Source organism: Balaenoptera acutorostrata, chromosome 7 (assembly GCF_949987535.1).
Source record: "Balaenoptera acutorostrata chromosome 7, mBalAcu1.1, whole genome shotgun sequence".
NCBI lineage: Eukaryota > Metazoa > Chordata > Mammalia > Artiodactyla > Balaenopteridae > Balaenoptera > Balaenoptera acutorostrata.
Window position 1 is genome coordinate 78314897 of NC_080070.1, and position 22816 is coordinate 78337712.

The 22816-nt window shown below is 41.9% G+C and overlaps 1 protein-coding gene across 3 annotated transcripts in view; it reads left to right on the forward strand.

The window, feature by feature from the left end:
* Positions 1-22816, forward strand: part of ABCB1 (ATP binding cassette subfamily B member 1) — a 116302-nt gene that overhangs the window by 72972 nt on the left and 20514 nt on the right. For all 3 annotated transcript variants that reach the window (XM_007170299.2, XM_057549499.1, XM_057549500.1), the window contains 7 exons: positions 1890-2051; positions 2905-3081; positions 3598-3744; positions 6040-6147; positions 9832-9909; positions 13109-13192; positions 19246-19449. In XM_007170299.2, the coding sequence (XP_007170361.2) occupies positions 1890-2051; positions 2905-3081; positions 3598-3744; positions 6040-6147; positions 9832-9909; positions 13109-13192; positions 19246-19449 (960 nt within the window). The remainder of the gene's footprint in view (positions 1-1889; positions 2052-2904; positions 3082-3597; positions 3745-6039; positions 6148-9831; positions 9910-13108; positions 13193-19245; positions 19450-22816) is intronic.

The window sequence follows — 22816 nt, forward strand, 5'->3', positions numbered from 1 at the left end:
TGGATCATTATGTAATGTCCTTCCTTGTCTCTTGTCACATTCTTTATTTTAAAGTCTATTTTATCTGATATGAGTATAGCTACTCCAGCTTTCTTTTGATTTCCATTTGCATGGAATATCTTTTTCCATCCCCTCACGTTCAGTCTGTATGTGTCCCTAGGTCTGAAGTGGGTCTCTTGTAGACAGCATATATATGGGTCTTGTTTTTGTATCCATTCAGCCAGTCTATGTCTTTTGGTTGGGGCATTTAATCCATTCACGTTTAAGGTAATTATCGATATGTATGTTCCTATGACCATTTTCTTAATTGTTTGGGGTTTGTTTTTGTAGGTCCTTTTCTTCTCTTGTGTTTCCCACTTAGAGAAGTTCCTTTAGCATTTGTTGTAGAGCTGGTTTGGTGGTGCTGAATTCTCTTAGCTTTTGCTTGTCTGTAAAGCTTTTGATTTCTCCATCAAATTTAAATGAGATCCTTGCTGGGTAGAGTAATCTTGGTTGTAGGTTCTTCCCTTTCATCACTTTAAGTATTTCATGCCACTCCCTTCTGGCTTGCAGAGTTTCTGCTGAGAAATCAGCTGTTAACCTTATGGGAGTTCCCTTGTATGTTATTTGTCGTTTTTCCCTTGCTGCTTTCAGTAATTTTTCTTTGTCTTTAATTTTTGCCACTTTGATTACTATGTGTCTCGGCGTGTTTCTCCTTGGGTTTATTCTGTATGGGACTCTCTGTGCTTCCTGGACTTGGGTGGCTATTTCCTTTCCCATGTTAGGGAAGTTTTCGACTATAATCTCTTCAAATATTTTCTCTGGTCCTTTCTCTCTTCTCCTTCTGGGACCCCTATAATGCAAATGTTGTTGCGTTTAATGTTGTCCCAGAGGTCTCTTAGGCTGTCTTCATTTCTTTTTATTCTTTTTTCTTTAGTCTGTTCCGCAGCAGTGAATTCCACCATTCTGTCTTCCAGGTCACTTATCCGTTCTTCTGCCTCAGTTATTCTGCTATTGATTCCTTCTAGTGTAGTTTTCATTTCAGTTATTGTATTGGTCATCTCTGTTTGTTTGTTCTTTAATTCTTCTAGGTCTTTGTTAATCATTTCTTGCATCTTCTCAATCTTTGCCTCCATTCTTATTCCGAGGTCCTGGATCATCTTCACTATCATTATTCTGAATTCTTTTTCTGGAAGGTTGCCTATCTCCACTTCATTTAGTTGTTTTTCTGGGGTTTTTTCTTGTTCCTTCATCTGGTACATAGCCCTCTGCCTTTTCATCTTCTCTGTCTTTCTGTAACTGTGGTTTTTGGTCCACAGGCTGCAGGATTGTAGTTTTTCTTGCTTCTGTTGTCTGCCCTCTGGTGGTTGAGGCTATCTAAGAGGCTTGATGGGAGGCTCTGGTGGTGGGTCAGGTCTATGTCTTTATTCCCATCTTGCCACTAGGTTCTTCATGACCTTTTTTTTTTTTTCCTTAGATTCCATATATATGTGTTAGCATACTGTATTTGTTTTTCTCTTTCTGACTTACTTCACTCTGTGTGACAGACTCTAACTCCATCCACCTCATTACAAATACCTCCATTTCATTTCTTTTTATGGCTGAGTAATATTCCATTGTATATATGTGCCACATCTTCTTTATCCATTCATTTGATGATGGACACTTAGGTTGCTTCCATGTCCTGGCTATTGTAAATAGAGCTGCAATGAAATATTTGTGTTTATAGTTATAATAGAACATCATTTTAAACCACTAACTGTACATTTACTGAAGGTAGAGACTATCTTACATAGCTTACACCGTTTTGCAATGTCCAAGGCATTGGTGGTCAGTAAATATAAATTGAATTAATGAGTTTTTCCATATAATTGTTCATGTATTCCAAAACCAAATTTTTCTCTCTTCAGGCCAGAGAAGGCCGGACCACCATTGTGATCGCGCATCGTTTGTCCACGGTTCGTAATGCTGATGTCATTGTTGGTCTTGATGATGGAGTCACTGTGGAGAAGGGCAGTCATGATGAACTCATGAAGGAGAAAGGCATTTACTTCAAACTTGTCACAATGCAGGTATAGTCTAACTCTGGCATTTTCCTAAAGCACAGTATGTTAGGCATAAGCTGATTTTGCTGTGTTCAGTGCTATAAATAAATGTTACCGTTGATTATCTTGAGAAGAGGGAAAAAAATACTTGGGTGGGAAGCGAGGGGGATTCAGTATCTGACCAGTGTTTTAGAGGTTTTTTCTTCCTCTTGAAAGGAGGGAAACTAAAGAAGGATAATTAGAGAAAAGTAAAGTTAAAAAAAGGCTTAAAAGTGAGCTGTCCACTCAAGTAGCCACTAGCCACATGTGGTTATTGAGCACTTCAGCGGTGGTTAATCTGAATTGAAGTGTTTGTAAGTTGAAAGTGCATACCAGAGTCCAAAGACTTAGACTTAGTCCACCAAAAAAAAAGAAAAAAAAATAAGCAGGATATCTCAGAAAGTCTTTACACTGATTACATGTTGATCTAATACCTTGGATACATTAGGTTAGGTAAAATATATAATTAAAATTGATTTTACCTCTCTTACTTTTTTTTTAACGTGGCTACTGAAGAAAATTGTAGCTCACAATATGGTTTGCACCGTATTTCTGTTAACACTGGTCCAAAGCAAATATGATTGAGCCAGAAACACCCACAAAAAGGATATGACTAGATAACATGGAACAGATGCCATGTTTTTTCAGCATATTTTATGGGAATACTCATTTAGTGGTTTTAATTTTCAAATATAATCACACCAGAAAATAGCAGTTTAACTTGATCCTTTTCCTATAAAGACTTAAATTGCCACTTTCCTTGATATTTGCTGTTAAGCGACTAGTTTTTTGTTGGTTAACTGAGCCTAACCAGCTTATGAATATTTCTTGTTTATTTTAGACAAAAGGAAATGAAATTGAATTAGAAAATGCAGCTGGTGGATCCAAAAGTGAAATTGATGCCTTGGACATGTCCCCCAAAGATTTAGGATCCAGTCTAATAAGAAGAAAATCAACTCGCAAGAGTATCCACGGACCACAAAGCCAAAACAGAAAGCTTAGTAAAGAAGAGACTTTGGTATGGAGGAGGCTGCAGACTTATGTCTTCACCAGTGGGCTAAGGCTGGGATACGAGTGGGAACAAGAAATGCTTATCCAGAATCCTCCTGTCCTATCCCCTAGCCTGTTCCACAAATCCAAATCTCAACATTTTAGACTCAAGTTGGAATTTATAGGACAAGAATTTTAGAATTAGAATTTATAATGTAAAGAGATAGGTTATAGTGGGTCTTCAAATACAAACATTTCTGTTCTTTCATCCTTACTTACAAAATATACTTGTCACATTCTGTCAGGTCAGACTTAAATGTTTATGGAATCATCATTTATTTCTTAAGAAATAAAGGAACAATATAACAGAATCTGTCAGCACTTTTTTTTTTAAAGGTAAATAGCCATCAATTGATAAGGAAGTAGGTATAAGATATATTCATTTAAAAATTTTTGTGCATACAGAAGAACTGTACATCAATGAAATCAGTTAAGTATCAGTTCTTTTCCTGACCAGTTTGTTGTATTATTTTGTGTTCTCCAGGATGAAAATGTACCTCCGGTTTCCTTTTGGAGGATTCTGAAGCTGAATATAACTGAATGGCCTTATTTTGTGGTTGGTATATTTTGTGCCATTATAAATGGAGGTCTGCAACCAGCATTTTCAGTAATATTTTCAAGGATTATAGGGGTAAGTGTTTATGTCCATTTTGGAGAGTTACTTGTGAGTCCTGACTAAAGAATGAACTGTTTGTATTTGTAACTTTATACAGAAACCACAAAAATATGCAGCTCACCTTCATATGACACTAAGCAGCTTGTAGATGTAGGAATAGAAATCTTGTTTGTGATAGGAAAACTAATTGTTCAAAGCTTCCTTTGTCGTGGCAGTTGGTTTCTATCCTAGGGCCCTGGGAACGAGATCCCTGAAAAAGAGTCCATGAAACTGACTAGGTGACTGTCCCCTACCTGCCATTATTGGACTCTGAGTCAACCTCAGGAACCGTCCTATCACCAGGGTGCGAAGAGAGTTCCTCATATGTTCATCACACCGGCTCAAGAGAGAGCTGCTCTCTGACTCATGTGCTCGTCAGGACGTGAGCAGGCTGAGCGCTTGGCCTCTGTGAGGTGTCTGTCCCACGTGTTAAGATGAAAACAGATGGGACGGCTTCCAAAAGATTGAGGCTGACAGATGCTGGTTGCACCTGCTTTTCATTTTGGCATTTCCAACAAAAAAGTTACAATCCAGGCAGGAGTGCCCTCTGTTAATGACAGATGTTCAGACATTAAGCTGAGGACACCTTTGCCATAACTGCTAGAAACATTGTAGAGAAAGAGATGGATCACTACACAAAATATAGACCAAACACTAACTTTTGATTATACTGAAAGATACATAAATATGCTGGTCCACCTATGCCTGTCTAACTTATTTCAGGTTGGCGTTCACATGTTTGATGTAGTCCTTCAAGGAATATCTTCAGTGTCTGCTTTGTGCCATGTACTGTTCTAGGTGCTGAAAAAGTACCAGGAAAGAAAAGACGTGTCTGATTACATGGAGCATATGTTCTAGGCCAGGGGTTAGCAGACTTTGTCTATAAACGCTAAGAGAGTAGATATTTTAGGCTGTGCAGGCCAAATGGTCTCTGTTGCAAATGCTCAACCTTGCCATTGCAGTGCACAGGTAACCATTCAGAAGCAAAGGATCATGGTTGCGTTCCGTAGCCACCATAGATTGGCTGGGGCCAGTCCCTGTTCTAACATTTGTCTTGCAGGCACAGGAGTAAACAGTGGCATCATCAGGGGAAAAAAAGGAATTGGATTAGTTAGGAATAGGTTTGGCTGTGTATAACAAAAACTTACACATTTTATGTTTTCCTCATTCCTCGTGTAACAATAGACCTGCAAACAGGTGGTCCAAGGCAGACACATTAGCTCCTAGATATTGGGTAGGCAACAAGCTCTCTGCCTCATTGAAGGTTTGTAACACAGAGTTTAGGATTGTGGGCTCTGAGTTAGATTGCTTGGGGGTATAGCCTTGGGTCATCACTTGGTGGCTGTGTTACCTTGAACAAGTTAATTAACTTCTCTGTGCTTCAGTTTCCCTCTATGTAAAATGGTGATTATAACAAACCTCAGGAGGTGGTTGTGAGGGTAAAGGATAATATACGTGAGTTTGTTTACAATAACGTCTGGTACAGAGTAAGCGCTCACTGATGGTTAGCTCTTATTTTTGTTGGAATGACTAATCAAGAAAATTTAACTTCTTCCAAAAAGCTTTTTTTTTTTTCCTTTATAAGGGATAAAGTTGTCTGGGTTGGCTTAGGAATATGGCTCTCACAAGACTGATTTTGGCCCACTGTGAAGGGGGGTGATTTTCTTTCCCTGGGGCGTGGTTATTCTCTGTTCTTCAAGCCCAGGGCATCCTGTAAGCTCTTCTAACCCAGGTCTCCACCTGTGGTTCTCGGTCAGCTGGCTGCAGTTCCCCACTGGCTATCTAACTGGCCATCCTACAGAGGCTGGCTCAAGGAACCTCCTTTCTTTGGAGAGGCCCGGGCTGAATGAATGAGCACCTTTCCTGGGTTCACCAAAACCACATCAGCAGATGTGTCCCCAGACACCTTGGGACAGTTCGAAATGTCCAACTTGTAAAACAACAGATGACCATACAGTGTAGTTTCCCATCAAAGGAAGAAGAGAGTATTTGTTCCCAATTCTGCTGTGGTGGGTGTGGCGCTCCCTTGTGGCCCTCGTTACTCCAAGAAGGAGTATGAGCAGACAAAGAGCTGGATAGATTGATGAATGACAGGCCCACTGTTGGTCCCCAGGGAAGGCAGACTATGTCCCCCTTTAGGGAAGCCAGCCTGACCTCCACATACTAAGGCTCCCTTGACCCCGACCGGATACTCTGCTAGATGCAAAATGGGTCAGACTTTGAATGATTTCTTCAGTGGTACTGAAAACCCTTTAAATATTTTCTTGACAGGTTTTTACCAGAGATGACGATCCTGAAACCAAACAACAGAATAGTAACTTGTTTTCACTCTTGTTTCTAATCCTTGGAATTATTTCTTTTATTACGTTTTTCCTTCAGGTAAGTGTCTACATTTTCACTTTGAGAAATGTACCATTGTTCAACTGGGGGAATTTATTAAACATCTGTGTAATAACTTGCTTTTTAGTAGAATTGCTCCTCTGGTTGCTGGGCTGTTAGCAGCCAGTTTCTTTGACATTTTTAAAACAAAGATGTTTTGCTTCCTCTGGCTCCCTTGCTTACTTCCTTCCCACCTTCTCCTCCCCCAACTGGAAATGTTAATGAAGTCAGAGGGAGCAGAGAGTATTTGATCTAATCTGGTGATTGGAAATGAAAGCTGGTGTTGACTTAAAAAAATGCCCAATGTGAGAGTTGCGAGTTAAGTTTTTTTGGCTACGTTGGGTCTTCGTTGCTGCACGCGGGCTTTCTCTAGTTGCGTCGAGTGGGGGCTACTCTTCGTTGCGGTGCACGGGCTTCTCATTGTGGTGGCTTCTCTTGTTGTGGAGCACGGGCTCTAGGCGCGCAGGCTTCAGTAGTTGTGGCACGCGGGCTCAGTAGTTGTGGCTCGTGGGCTCTAGAGTGCAGGCTCAGTAGTTTGTGGTGCACAGGCTTAGTTGCTCCGTGGCATGTGGGATCTTCCCGGACCAGGGCTCGAACCCGTGTCCCCTGCATTGGCAGGCAGATTCTTAACCACTGCACCACCAGGGAAGTCGCATATGTTAAGTTGTATTTGGGGCAAAATGAGGACTGCAGCCCGGGAGACAGCATCTCAGATAGCTTGGAGAAACTGCTCCTAGGAGGGAGAGGGGAAGGTCAGTATATATGTGATTTTGGTGAAGGGGGAGTACATTGCAATCAAGCACATATTTTTTTGCAGGTTTCTGCTAGTCACGAGGAGCAGTTGTCACCATGAAGGATTTTAGTGCTTTTCTAGATATGAGGAGATGCAAGAATTGGGCTCATAAAATGGGCTCCTGAAAATATCTATCTGAAGACCTGTTCTGCCAGTTTTTCCCAGAGCACAGAGTGCCTCCTTTCTGCTCTCCACCCTGAACTCCTTTCAGGGGGTGTTGAAAGTCAGCAGCTGCAGCAGGATTTAATCCTTGTAGAGGTAGATGGCAAGTACCAATTTGTTGCTGACACTAGGCTCTAAAAAATAGGATTTAGGGGAGCCTTGGACATACGTTTGGATATAAGTACTGCCAGTCAGTTTAAATACTTAAAGAAATGTCTTCCAGTGTTCTAAAAGCAACAACAAAACCCAGAACCCCATAAGCCAGTTACACTGATTTTAAAAATGTTTGAAGAGTTTATCATTTATCTTTTGCTAAAGGAGAAGGAACGCTTTTAATGATGGAAAAATGTCAGTCTTCAAACAAAAACTGTAGGAAACATTTGTAAAGAGTCAGATTTTACAAGTTGCAAATCATTTGGCTGAGATGAAATTGCAAGGAATTAAGTGCTCTAAAAAGCTCAGCATGGTAAGACAGTATGGGCTTTGGTGTCAGGCTTAGGGTCAAGTATGAGTTACTCCAGTTGCTAATTTTGTGTCCTTGGGCAAGTAAGTAACTTAAACTGTGTAAGCCTCAGTTTCCTCATCTGTAAAATGGGGATAATGGTAGCTGATGCTTGATGATTAAAAGAGATGATAAGACTAAGTTCCTAGGTCTGTGTGAGGCAGTTGTAAACATCATCACTTATTAAATGAATGAATGATTAGTCACATGTAATTTTTTAATATAGAACTCTCAGTAGGTCTCTTTATTTTACATGGTGTAAGCATGTATTCATATTTTGAACAGACAGAACACTTTTCTGGACATGATAGGAGGTCCAAAGCTCTGGACTCTTTTGTTACTGAGTACTTCAAGTCTCTTTGGGGAATTTGATCATACTAGAATAAATGTGACACTCTATTTGTATGCGAGATTGCCTTACCAACTATTAATACCATAGGAGTTGGGAGAAGGTAGAGATTGCTGAGGGTGCAGTTGGTTAAGAAATTTGGAGGGAGGTAGGCTTTGAGCTGGAGATTTGAATTGGTGAAGCAAAGGCAGTTAAAGTGGTACCTTTGTAACATAATGATGCTCAGAGAAATTGGAGCCTGGTTTGCTTGGCAAACCAAGGTGAAAACAAAGGCTCTGAATCCCAGGACCTCAGAAGTGCAGAGGTGGCACAGTGCCTAACGGTGATGTTAGAATGCCAACTCCTCATTTAGAAATGCAAGGAAGGAGCTGACTGTGGGGTTCAATCCCAGGCTCTGGGTTCTCATTCTGGTTAAGATTCTCTTAGACGAAGATTCAGATTCCAGCTCTGCCACCTTAGAACTGTAGCCTCTGGCAATTTACCAGCCTCTCTAAACCCTCCATTTCTTCTGTAAAGTGGTGATTATAGGTTTGTCCTGAGGACTTACAGTGTTTGTGAAGTACTTAACAATGAAAGTTCTCAACAAAATAACAACAGTAATATTCCTGTAGTGGGCAAGATAGTTCAGATTTCATTCAGTCTAATAGCAGAAACCTTCATCTGGTCCTTTCCAAGTAAAGTTAATCATTTTGGTAACTTCAGGCGTCAACTCAGTTAATCCAGGGTTTCTCTCTCTCCCTCTTCTCCCTGGATTGGTGTCTGTTTTTGCAGAAGGGTTATGCAGCATTACAGCACTGGGCAGAAGGTGGTGGTCTGTGCAGCTCCCCTGCCCCCCTGCCTCATGTTGGTAACCCGAGGGACTGGTGGCCTTCCGTTACATGGTCCCACCTGTCTTCGTTGGTCAGGACCACGTGGAAGAGTGCTCTTTGCACGTGTTTCTTCCCTCTCTCTCCATAATGTCCAACACACTAGGCTGTTATTAGGGCTTCTCCTCTTCTGATACACCATCCAGCCATTTCCACTCTGCTTTCTCCAGGCCATTGTGTGGCAAGCCTCATCCCCAGCGCTCCCCAGCGCTCCAGATAGAAAGGGGAGCAGTGCTTCCTTCTGGTCCTGTATCCCCAAACTCACTGGGATGAGGGTCTGTCCTCCTTCCTCCCCAGACAGGGCCCAGCATGGCCGTACAATCACATCATACTTTCTTCTTTCCCAAAACTCTCTTTCCTCCCAGACACAGATTATATCCTTGGGGAAAGGGGAAGGGCAGTGCAGAAAATTCTCTCTCAGTAAGCCTTCCTTTCCAACTATTTCGCTCCTAGACTTTGGCTTTTTTTTTTTTTAACTTGGAAACTAAGAATTTGATATCTTTGTTGTCTGTATCTTTTATGGCTGGGGTGGCTGTATATTCTTGTTTTCCCAGGTTGCACCTCGGGTCCTGGTGTAATTATGATACAGCCCCCCTTCTCACGCTCAGAAATGTTCTGGTTTGGATGATACGTAATATAAACCCCTGGTTTAGAGTGCCTTCTGCCTTGGGAACAACTCGCCAGCTTCCTGAGTGACAGACCCTGGTTCACGGGGAGAAATAAGCGGGAGGGGGAACGGGGGACAGAGAAACCACGTCCTAATAAATCCCCGAAGGGCCCACCAGCTGGCTGGGGAGCGGCAGTGTCGATTTCAACTCTCCCGGCTCTTGCAGCAGTGTGGCCACGCACCATAGTACACTGTCGCCGAAAGAGAGCCAAGCCTTGCAATCGGGCTTTCTGACTTTGTCTGGTGTCCTGCTTTAGCAGCGACACCAAGTCCCCCTCCTGTTGTGTCATCAGCGGCTGGGTCTCTGACAAGTCTTTTCCCTTTGGGGCATGTTACTCTTCACAGGGCTACACGTTTGGCAAGGCCGGAGAGATCCTCACCAAGCGGCTCCGATACATGGTTTTCAGATCCATGCTGAGACAGGTATGTCTGCTGAGGGCTGTGCCTGGGATATGCAGAACTCCCCGCTGTGCCCTGTGGGGAAGCCGTGGGGAGGCTGTCAGGTTACTCAGAGCCCCTGTATTGATCTTCCCTCAATCGCATATCAGAGATGCTGGTGAACCGCCCACCAGGTCAGGCTCAGAGCCCTGCCCTGGGAGGTCTCCTGTGGGTGGGCACAAGGACTGGGGTCCCTGCGAGACAAATGGGAGTCTCCAGGGCAGATTCGCCTCCAGCCTCTGTCTCAGCAGCTGTAGGCAGAGTAGGTGGAAGCGATCTTCCATGCTCCTCATCCCTTTCCTCTCTTTCTTTCCTTCTTTCCCCTGGGAAACCCAGGATACTTGTGTTTCTTCCCACCAGGAAATGCCTTCTGTACCCTTTCTTTCCACAGATCAAAAGTCATCCCCATGGCCCGTTCCCTGCTGCTAAGGTTCTTCGCTGGGGCTAGACTGATAGATTAATTCCAGCTGCAGTGTTACTGGCGGATAATGATTTAATGGAATGTCTCTCACAGTTAACACCTTCAGAACCCTAACAACAGACAGATGTGAATGTTTTTCTGGGGCAAGGGGGAAGGGGATTCTGGACATGCAACCCAAAGCAGCCCAGTTCAAAGGGGAAAGTTTCTTTAACAATCATGCAGATTTCGTCTGTGACTTTATAACTTTCCATTTTAAAATCACTAATACAAAGATGCTCCATCTGGATGCCCCAGATATGCTGGGCGTACTTGAACCCTGGCTGAGGAGCTTCACTTGGCTGTGTTGATTTCTAGATGACATTCACATTTTCCCAGCTGTCTTTCATTCTTCAGTCCTTTCCTACTCCTACCCCGGCCACTTAAAAAGAAGACATATTCATGGGGATTGCTAGCTTGTGACTGACAGAGCCAGGACTGAAGCCAGTGAGTGAAAGAGCACTGTTTGGTGGAGGGCCCTGTGTTAGGATTTTCAGTCAAACCATATTTATAACTGACATTCGATTTAGACTCAAGGCTTTGGTCCAGGGCTAAATGCCCCATTGCCCTGCCAGCCCCCGGGCCAACTCCAAGGTCCATTATTCTTTGGAAGCTGAGCTGATGATTTGTGTAATGCCCTCTCCATAAATTATTAAGTCCAGCCATCATGCATTAAGTGCCTTCTGTTTACAAGGCATAATACTAGATATTGTAAGGCCTTCACATCAGAACAGTCCCTAGTACACGGAAGTTACATTTCAGTGGGGGAGGCACTTAAGCACTGAACAATTTTTAAAAGCAAATGGATACATACTATAAGAAATAATGCTGTGTTTTTTTCCTTCAATATTTTTGGGGAAAATGATAGATACTGCTTTCATTGCCAATCAACCGTCGAGGTAACTTCTTAGGACCATAGTTATTTTTGTAACAGACGTAAACTGGTACTTCAAACTCACAGTCTTTCTAGTATTTTTGTATTGAAAAGTGTAAGTGGTTTTCCAAAGAAAATCCTATTTTATGTTGAAGGCTAAATTTTAATCTAGATTTCTTTTGTTGATTTTGTTTTTTAAAACCCAATTGGTTTATTCTGCCCTGAACCACAGTTATGTGTTTATTCGACTTCTCTATGTGAATGTCTATTAAGCATTTCATACCGAATATTTCCAGAATTGAACTTCTGACTCTCCCCTCCCCGCAGGGCTTGCTCCTTTCCTAGTCCTCCCCCATATCAGTAAATGGTGCCTGCATTCTACCGGCTGTGCAGGCTAGTGACCTTGGCGTCGTCCTCGACTCCTCTAGTTTGTTTAGTATTACAACAGCCTCCTAACTGGTCCTGCTGCCTCCGTCCTTATCCCAGTTCAGTGGGTTCATCGCCCAAGATCCAGAATCATTCTTCTAAGATAAAAAGTCAAATCACATCCCTCTGCCCCATACCTGCTGAAAGCTACCCATATCTGTCGGGGTAAAATCTGGACTCTTTTTTTTTTTTTTTATTAATTTATTTATTTATTTTTGGCTGTGTTGGATCTTCGTTTCTGTGCGAGGGCTTTCTCCAGTTGTGGCAAGCGGGGGCCACTCCTCATCGCGGTGCGCGGGCCTCTCACTATCGCGGCCTCTCTTGTTGCGGAGCACAGGCTCCAGACGCGCAGGCTCAGCAACCGTGGCTCACGGGCCCAGTTGCTCCGCGGCACGTGGGATCCTCCCAGACCAGGGCTCGAACCCGTGTCCCCTGCATTGGCAGGCAGACTCTCAACCACTGCGCCACCAGGGAAGCCCTGGACTCTTTATTTCCTTTTTTTCTGTCCGCGCCACGCAGCTTATGGGATCTTAGTTCCCCGACCAGGGATTGAATCCGGGCCCTTAGCAGTGAAAGTGCAGAGTCCTAACCACTGGACTGCCAGGGAAGTCCCCAAATCTGGAATCTTTACAGTTACCTATAAGGTCACACACGATGTGGTCCCCACTACCTCTTAGACCTCATCTCCTGTAGCTTCGCCCCCTCTCCCATACACAGTCTACTCTATACCCGTTGGTTCATTGCATGCGGGTATGAGAGGAGGAGAGGGAGAGCCCAGTGAGGATAGAAGTCTGTCCAGAGGAAGAGGCGGCTTTACACATTCCCACAGAGGTGCTTTTAAGACTGGCGGCAGCCCTTACAGCTTTCTTGCTTGTATGTGAACAGATCAAATATGCCTTTTCCTCGGGGCCTTTGCACATGCTCTTTCTTCCTTGTCTCAGATATTCTCATCCTTCTCTTCATTCAAGTCTCTGCTCAAACGTCACCTGAGAGAGGACTTCTCTGTCCCCTTCCCAATCTATAAAGTAGTGCCTTCCTTCACTTTTTTTTTCCTTCTTACCCCAGTCTGTTTTCTTCCTACCATTTATTACCACCTGGCATGGTATATATTTATCTGTGGTTTCCATCACTAGAATCTGCGCTTCATGAAAGCAGCGACTTTGTCTTTTTTGTTCAGTGTTGAATAGATCCAACACTTAGAAATTATGTTTGGAACAAAGTAAGCACTCAAAAAATTTCTTTGACAAATGAAATGGTCTATTTATGACTTTGTCTAATAAGTCCCTTTCTTGTCTATTCAGTATCAAATCCTGAACGCTTAATGCAGGAGGATAAGTGATAAATAAACCTGACCCTGTCACTGCCCTCTGAGCTGAGGGTCTCATGCATCGGGCTTTAAGATAATGAAATCATTTTCTGTGTCACAGGATGTGAGCTGGTTTGACGACCCTAAAAACACCACGGGAGCCTTGACGACCAGGCTTGCCAGTGACGCTGCTCAAGTTCAAGGGGTACTGACTGCCTCCTTTCTGCTGTGATTGTCGTAATGGGCCATTTTGAATTTCAGCATGAAACTAATTTTCTCCCTGCAGTTAATTGTCATCATCATTAAGAAAATGTTGAAACTTTAACCTATGCAATATATCATGTGCCTTATGGCAAAAAATGTTAACTATTTAAATATCATGCCCTGTATAGTGTATAGATAACTTATAAGCTTTGTTTTGTTATTTGCCATCTTATTCATGCTATTAACAAAATACATGTGGAAGGATAATTATTTAGAAAAGGAAGTATTTATCATCATATCTTGAAGGTTCAGTCTGTTTTAATGCTTTGCTAATCCCCAGAAAATTATAATAGCTACTGAAAAAAAGAATGTGTGTAGTTGCTGTAAGAAAGTTAAGGGGCACTGAAGTTCAGAGGGGAGCAAAGAAAATCTTAAAAAGGTTGACAGAACAGATGAATGGATAAAGAAGATGTGGCACATGTATACTCTGGAATATTACTCAGCCATAAAAAGGAACAAAATTGAGTTATTTGTAGTGAGGTAGCTGGACCTAGAGCCTGCCATACAGATTGAAATAAGTCAGAAAGAGAAAAACAAATACCGTATGCTAACGCATATATATGAAACTTTAAAAAGCGGTACTGATGAACCTAGTGGCAGGGCAGGCATAAAGACGTAGACGTAGAGAATGGACTTGAGGGCACGGGGAGGGGAAAGGGTAAGCTGTGACGAAGTGAGAGAGTAGCACTGACATATACACTACCAAATGTAAAATAGATAGCTAGTGGGAAGCAGCTGCATAGCACAGGGAGATCAGCTCGGTGCTTTGTGACCACCTAGAACGATGGGATAGGGAGGGTGGGAGGGAGGCTCAAGAGGGAGGGGATATGGGGATATATGTATACATATAGCTGATTCACTTTGTTGTACAGCAGGAGCTAACACAACATTGTAAAGCATTTATACTCCAATAAAGATGTGAAAAAAAAGAAGATTGAAAGAATTGAAAAGAGCATGAAAAAATTGAAACAAGGGTAGAAGGAACAACTCGCTCAGACTATAAAACTTAAATTCTGCTACTATGTGAATCTCTTTAAGGGATATAACTAGAAACTATTGAACCAGCAGATTTTGATTTGTGGATAAAGTGACAACTGCTCCTTTAACTACAACTGTTTATGACAAAAATCTACAGGATGATGTGGAATTTGGGGGAAAAAAAGCATGTGATCTCTGCCATGTCTTTCCCTCCCTTGAACCTTAGCAATCTTTAGCTTTTAATCTTTCTGTAAGAGTCCTATGATTACATTTCTTATAACTAATATATGGGGCTTCTGTAAAAATAAATTAGGTTATGAATGTGGAAGCAGATACAGTTATAAAATCTCAATATAAACCTTGAGCGTTGTTGCTTTAATACTTAAAGCAAACAAATCAACAGAAATTGAGGTTTAGCTCAAGCTGTGCAGAATCTAACAGAACAGAACGTACACTGCCTGAAATAACTTGGAACTGCCTAAAAGAGACAGCAACCATGCCCTTCCTGAGCCCTTATGGGATGTCAGATTGTCATAAGAGCTGTGGAAGAAAATGGCAGCAGGATATGCTGGTAGGGGCTTGCTGCTTGTCAGGGAAGGAAGGCCGACATATTCAAGAGGCATGAAGGAGGGAAAGATGCCGGCCCTACAGATGTCTAGGGTGGCATATTCTGAACAGAAGGATCAGCAAGTGCAAAGGCCCTGAGGTTGGAGCATTTATTTCTACAACTATTCCCAAAACAGCAAGGAGGATAGTGTGGCTGGAATAAAATGAGTGAAAGGGAAAGTCATAAGAGTTGAGATCAGCATCATATCTGAAATTATATGAGAAACCATTGTAGGGTTTTGAATATAGGAGGGACGTGATCTGAAATTTTTAAAGGCTGCTGTGTGAATAGGCTGAAGGGGTCAGGGAGAGGCAGGGAGTCTATTGCAATCATCCAGGAGGAGGGAAGATAGTGTTTTAGACTAGGAGAGTCATAGTGAAAGTGATAACAAGTAATCAGATTCTGGGTACAGTTTGAAGGTACAGCCAATGGAATTTGTTGGTCGGCTGAACGTGGTACGAGATATTAGAGAAAAGGGATTTAAGGATGACTCCAAAATTTTGGACCTGCACAACTGAAGAAATGGAGTTGCTTTTTAATGAAACCGGGAAGCCTGTTGAAAGAGTTGTGTCTGGGACATGTTGAGTTTGAGATGCCCACAGTAGACGTCCAAGTGGAGATGTCGAGACAGCAGGTGGATTTGCAAGTCTGGAGGTTAGCAGAGAAGTCTGGTCTGGAAAAACACATTTGGAGATTTTTCAGCACCTGGGTGGCTTTTAAAGCCATGAGGCAGGAGGAGATAGCCAAGGAAGCGTGGGAGGATAGAGAAGATGGCAAGGTCTGGGCCCTGAGCTCAGGGCTATGAGATGACCCAGCGAAGAAGAGCAAGAATAAGTGGCCAGTGAGGGAGAAGGGCAGTGTCCAAGAACACCATGAAGAAAGCATTTTAAGGAGGGAGGAGTCTAGGATCTCAAATACTGCTGATAAGCTTGTAGGACGAGCAAACATTGTACAATCCTGTAGCCACACAGCGGTGCTTACGGTTCGAACAAGAACCGTTTCAGGGGTGTGATGGGAACAAAAGCCTGATGGGAATGGGTTTACGAGAAAGATGGAGAGAGGATTAGGACACAGTTGGACAAATCATGACAGGGATTTCTGGTAAATGGGGCAGAGAAATGGGTTGGTAGGTGGAGGAGGACGTAAAGTATTACTCTTTTATTTTTTATTTAAATTACCATGAGAATCAGTCAACAAGCTTGGGGTTAATCCATTCGGCTAGCTCCCTGGAAGAGCCTTTCCTGGGGATAGTGATCACCGGGGACAAATTGTGTCCTGGAATTTCCTCAATCCTGAATTCCCTAGCTAAACTCTGCTGCCATAACTTTAGTATCCCTTTCACATAGACCTTGTCGTGTGCGCTCATGTGCTTTCACCGACACACACGTCCCACATCCTGTTTAGCACAGGGGGACACGTGCTGGAGGAAACACACTAATTCAGCCCCTTGCAGCCAAACCCTGAGCAGATGCTGTCTGGACACTGTGCACTGGCTGTCAGGCCTTCATCATTCCTCTAAGTCATGCCTTTCCTGTGTTCGTAGAATTAGTGCTCAGTCCTTCCCCTCTGCAGTGGTGTTTGTGAGGCCCTTGACCACATCCAGGAACTCCATTCTGCTTAATTGCCTATCAGGGTCAGCCATCTGCTTCTCGCTTGTTTCCTCAAACTCCCACTTTCATGGCCCCAGTAGCACGGACGACACCTGCGCACCTTGTATGAGCCACTCTGACTCAGAACTGTTCTCCAGAATGTTAAAACAGTGGCTAAAAAAGAGAGACCAGGGAAGAGGAGGCAATCAGACTGGGAAGCATCATGGGAACCAGGAAAGCCCAATATAGCTGTTATCACAAATTGGCTGAGAGAGGGCAGTTGAATCCCCTTTATGGTACCAGCTGACCTGTTTATGATAATGGATACATGTGTGTATGTATATACATTTGTACATATATATCCACACATATACATATATATACATACACACGTGTGTGTGTGTGTGTATATCTATTTCGTAGTAGGAAGTAGTGTAATTTTTATATATATAAATACCTAAGCCAAACAGTCCTGTCAAAGATCATTGCCACCTAAAACAGGGTGAACTCAAGTCTGTGTGTATATAGTTAGTGATGATGTTTATCTAAGTGTAAATTTTTTTCTTATGTAACTTCACCATCAATGAAACATTTTCGCCGATGTATTTTTGAGCAAGTAGCTTAATCCTGCTAACCATAAATCAGAAGAAAATATATTTCAATATTTTGCTTATGTAACTGTGGGCTTTTGAATTTAATTTAATTTTCATGTAAGGATTAGAATTCTGAGGAAAAAGCAAATGAGAGCCATATAGAAGTCAAAAGCAACTATGTATTAAAAAAAATTTTTTTTTCCCCCTGGGAGAAGGTATTTGAGGGAAAGATGAAGTTAAATGTTCTTAATTTCAAAAGGAGTTTCAGGAAATAGGCCTTTTTTTTTTTTTCCCCAGTAAGCACACATATTTGAAAATTGGACTTCAAGCCATACAGTGGTGCTTTGAGGAGGAAATAAATAGCCAGAGAGGGGGAAACAGGGAAAGATGGGGAGAAAAATGAGTGGGAGAGGAAGTGTTACAAATATGTGATAGCACAGTGGGATAAAGACACTGTAAGGAGAGTCTTAGTGGGTTTCAGGTATTAAAGCAATTTTGTCTTACCTTGCTTCGCTCTTGGGCTCTGGTTTTGGAGTATTACCTACTCTCATTCTTACTTTCAAAATGAAAATGACCTGGCTACTACTAATAATCCGTGCTCTCCCGTGGAGCGTTCTAGAGACACCTTCTCTGTGTGAGGAATAGATGATGCGACAGTGTCAGTCTTTAAAGATTGGTAACCAGTGCAATGTCACTGGAAGCATTAAATCACATTAAGCCAAAGGGCTTACTTTCCCTCCAGCTTAAGGTTCTAGGTCTTTTAGGTCATCTTTCATGTACACTAAAGAAGAATTTGTCATCTATGATACATTTTACTTATTTCTGTGGTCTTGGCTACCATCCACAGCTGAACGTTTATATCTGTGAAACCTTAGGTATCGGGGTAATTCGTCTGCCGTGAACTTGGGGGATGACTTGACTTACACCAACTTTGGCTAAGCATCCCTTTATCGTAAGCTCAGTGACTGCATCAAACAAAAATAAATGCTCTATTATTTATGCTGTTTCTTTCAGCCCTGGTGCAGTTCCCTGGTATGGAATTTAATGTGTAGAGTTACTGGTAGTTTATTTTAACAGCATTTTCCCCTGATTACTGGTTTGGTGTTTATATCCACATAGGTGTTGAATAATTTCAGAGGGTCGATATTGAGACATGGGGCTTGTAAAGAATTCTGTCCTAAAAATTCAGAGCTGACAGAAGCTTTAGTTATTAATCAGTGTACCTGCTCATTTTGGGGTTTAGAAGAATTTGTCCAAAGTCACAGAAGTGGCAGTGACCATTCTAGACTGTACTCCATCATAATCTTTCCCTGAGACTGGCCCCCCTCAGGCAGAGGACATTTGGGGAGTGGAAAAAACATGGGCCATTTCCAAAAAAGCAGATTGGGGGGCCAGGGTGGGAATTTGGAAAGGCTTGAGGGGTGTTTCCAGGGTAAAGGAGAGAAGTATAGAGTAGTGGAGTGAATTGACTTTATGTTTTGACTTCTGGCTTTTGAGTTGGAAATAACTGCATGCTCCTGAAAAATCATGCTTCAGGCTCCCTCTGGCGTATAAGCTGAAGGTTCTGATGCCTGCTTAATATTCTAAATTTAAATTCCATAACTTTCAGCTCTGTGTATTTTTTCTAAACACTGTAAGCATCTCAAATAGGCCAAGAGATGTTGGGTTGGCCAAAAAGTTCATTCAGTTAGTGAATACATTGTTCAATAAAGTTCTTCGTGAAAATGAAAAATGTTTTTTATTTTTACTTAAAGCTGAACGAACTTTTTGGCCAACCCAATATTTGTATATCCTCCATGACAAATACTAGGCTTAAGTTATGGGTAGTTATGTATCTAACACTGGAAATTTCCAACAGTCCCAGTTGAATATAATCGTCAGACTGTTTTATCCTGCTAATTTGCTGAGCTTGCATTAGGGATCACGGTGTCATTGTTTAATGAAAATTTTCTTGGTATTAAAAAATCAGATGAGAGAGAAATATGTAATTGAACTCTGAATTATTGATCTACTTTTAGTATTTATTCTGAAGTTGTGGAGATCCTCATTTTAGAAACCAAATAGACTTATAAGTAAACCTTTACTTTTTATTTCATAACCGAGGAGATGAGATTCTCACGAAGCTGAATTATCATAATCCTTAAGAAAATATATAAGCATGGATTTTAAAGATAATATGAAATATGAAAGTGTCTCTCTGACAGTGTTTTGTTTGTTTGTTTTGCAGGCTATAGGTTCCAGGCTTGCTGTAATTACCCAGAATATAGCAAATCTTGGGACAGGCATTATTATATCCTTAATCTATGGCTGGCAGTTAACACTTTTACTGTTAGCAATTGTACCCATCATTGCAGTAGCAGGAGTTATTGAAATGAAAATGCTGTCTGGACAAGCACTGAAAGATAAGAAAGAACTAGAAGGTGCCGGGAAGGTGAGTCAGATGGAGTATAATCGCTGACCTAAGTAGAGTAAAATATTCTAATCAGTGTCGTTCTGTTACGACTACTTCCTAAGCTCCGAGAATGTTTTTATAACCATTCCTCAAAGCAGTCTTATTTGACGCTTGTTCAGCGGGTTGAAAACTGAAGAAAAGTAGCAAAACAAATTCTTAGACTCACAGACTGACAACTAGTTTTGTCAGGCTTTTCTAGTTTCAGGCGATTGTCTTCACACTCCTCTCCCTCTTTCTCTGGAGCAAGCAGAAATCCATTGCTTTATTGAGGAAAGGAGGCCCATTTAATTACATATGAGGGGGGAGATTAAAAAATGGAGAATACTTAAAGGTATTTATTCTATCTGGCTTAAAATATTATCATTCTTTTCCTTTCATACACCTCCTCCCTTTGTGTTATTTCTGTTTACCCTTACCCTAATACATTTTTTTTTGAGGGGCGGTGTTGCATACTTGTCTGTTGTTGTTTTTGATTTGCATTTTGCATCTCCCTTTATTTTGTAAAGAATTTGTACTTTACATTGGAGTATAGTTGATTAACAATGTTATGTCAGTTTCAGGTGTACCGCAAAGTGATTCAGTAATACATATACATGTATCTTTTCTTTCTCAGCTTCTTTTCCCATTTAGGTTATTACAGAGTATCGAGCAGAGCTGTTGTTTTGAACAAATGCTTATATGGCAATTGCTTTACTTCTCAGGGTGACCCTGTGAGATAGGTTCTATTATAGCTCCTTTTTCAGGTGAGGCTGAGGCACAGGCAGGTAATGCCACCGATGCCTTAGAGCTCGTGAGTTTAAGTTTCAGAGCCAGGATTCAAACCCAGACAGTCGCGCTCCCAAGTTGTGCCTCTGTTAAGAAACAAAGAGGTCTGCACATGGCGGCACATAATCTGATATCATGTGATCTGTATCATCGTAGAAATGAGTGGTCAGAGCACCCCCAAAACTGGGCCTACCATCTAGGATAGGGACCCATCTATCAGTGGACCCTTCAAGGTTCCCAAGAGTCAGGGCAGGGACCCAGGCAGATCCAGTGGCCCAGGTGTCTGAGGTACTTTGCCTCTGGACCAGGCAGCTCACGAATAGGATGATGGAGGGGGTCCTGGAGGTTGGTTATCACCACTCACACTTTGTCCTCCACCTCCCTGCCATCTCCTCAGACTTTTTACCCTGTGTCTTTGGGATTCCTTCAGGAAGCTCCTCTGCACCAGCTTTAGTGCTTCTCAGCGATTGCCAATGAGGGAAAGACCTCACATGAAGTTTCCCTTCAGGCCGTCAGAGGCCCGGTCCCGAGGTTCAGCAGGATCGTGCCGGCCCACAGGTGTCTGGAGTCCATCCTGTGACCAGTCACTTCATTTAACCCTGTACTTTGTTGGTTTCTCCCCTATGGTGTTGACTCTTCATCTGATGAGAAGATGGAAAAAATGTGTATAAAAAGAAAGTGCGTTACTCTTTTATAGTGTCATTGTTTACTGAGGTGTTCAAAATGTCCCAGAAAGGAGTCTTAGGTTGTTCGTAGGAAGAAGATGACCGATCGGAAGCTAGTTCACTGCAAACCACAGGTTGGCACCTTCGAAGTGGTGCATCAGGTTTAAGACTCTGGGAGTTCTGTCAGAGGGGACAGGGGAAGGGGTGCAGATGGAAATAGATACATGTGAGTGTGGCAGGTTTTCTGGGTAAAGGTTGGGGGTGAGGTAAATGTTCTGCTCCGTTGGTGGTTCATGAGAGAGGAAACAGCAGGTAGGGAAAGTGGTGGTTGCTGTACCAGCGGGTCCATGAAATAGTAAAAATCAACTCCCACTGGATCACCATTCTCAGGTTACCATTTATTGCCTGTTTATTGTATACCAGGCATCATGCTAAGAGCTCTACATGCATTACCTCATTTGACACTCTCAATAACCCTTTGGAATTATCCCTGTTAGGTAATAAAACCCAAGGTTCAGAGAAGTCAGGTAACTTGCCCAAAGTCACACAGCAGCAGCCTAACTGATCTGTCTACTTTCTATATTCCTCTTACAGAAGCCACACTCATCTCTTACAAACACAAACAAAATCATGCTAACCTCTAACTCCTCCAGTGGCTTCTTTTTTTTTTTTTTTTTTACACACACACACACACACACAGTATTTTATTTTTACAAGAGATAAATAAACTGACACCAAGCATTGTAAATGGATGACCACAACAAAAGCAACAAAGATTGCAATTACCAAACATGAAACACAGTCATACTATGTCATAATACTGACATTCAGTCCAGTAAACCTCCACTGTAACAGCTCCTTTACTTTGCAGTGAAAATTGATTTGTATATTTTTTGCCTCTGAGTCCTTGTGGGATTTTTTTTTTTTTACTCAAACAGAAAGTCACAAAAATTATAATCATCCTCATCAGTTCACTCAGTCCCATGTAATTAATTTTTTTATCTCGATCTTTTGTTAGCACTTTTATGAATTCATCAGTTTTCCATTAGAGTTCTGAAAATGCTTATTCATTCAGTTCAGCAGTATAGTCAGTTACCAGAAACCTGTACTTCTCAGTCTTTTCCATGAATTCCTTGAAGATGAAACCCTTTTATAGGAACATTTTTGCAAAAGCATCAGAGTACACCCAGAACTGTCTGTAAATGACAAAAGACTTAAAAATGACCACAGTTAAAGATTTGATGAAAGTTCATAATAATGCAATTGACAAGGAAATTTAGTTATTTCTGGGATATACATTTTAAAGTAATAACTAGAATTATGACTTATAACATTATACCAGAACATATAAGATTTTTAGAAATTTCATGTAATATCTGGAACATTTATATTAACATATTTCCATACAAATAACCCAAAGAAAGTTTAGTATTAGTTGTTTTGTTTGTTGTTTGTTTATACTGCAGGTTCTTATTAGTCATCAGTTTTATCCTCCAGTGGCTTTTGATCACACTTGAAATAAAATCAGCCCTTTATCCTGGGCTATAAAACTCTGCATGAATCAGCCCCTGATGACTTCTCTGACCCTGTCTTGCACTAATGTCTCCCTCACCCACCCTTCTCTGGCCTCATGGGCCTTCTTTCAGTTCCTAGAACACTCCAAGCTGGTTCCCTCTGGTCTTCGTATCTCAGAATTATTACTCTTCAGAGAGGTCTTTCCTGGCCCTTGAATTAATTCCTGACACTTCTCAGCACTTTATTTCTTTCCTATTTCTTTATTGATTAATGGTCTGTCTTCCCTACTAAAATGGGGACCTGGACCGTGTCTGTTGGTTTGCCCTTAGAGGGACAGAGCAGGCTCAGGATTCCAGAGCAGGACTGTGTGATGTCAGAGCCAGCTGATAACCTCTACCTTG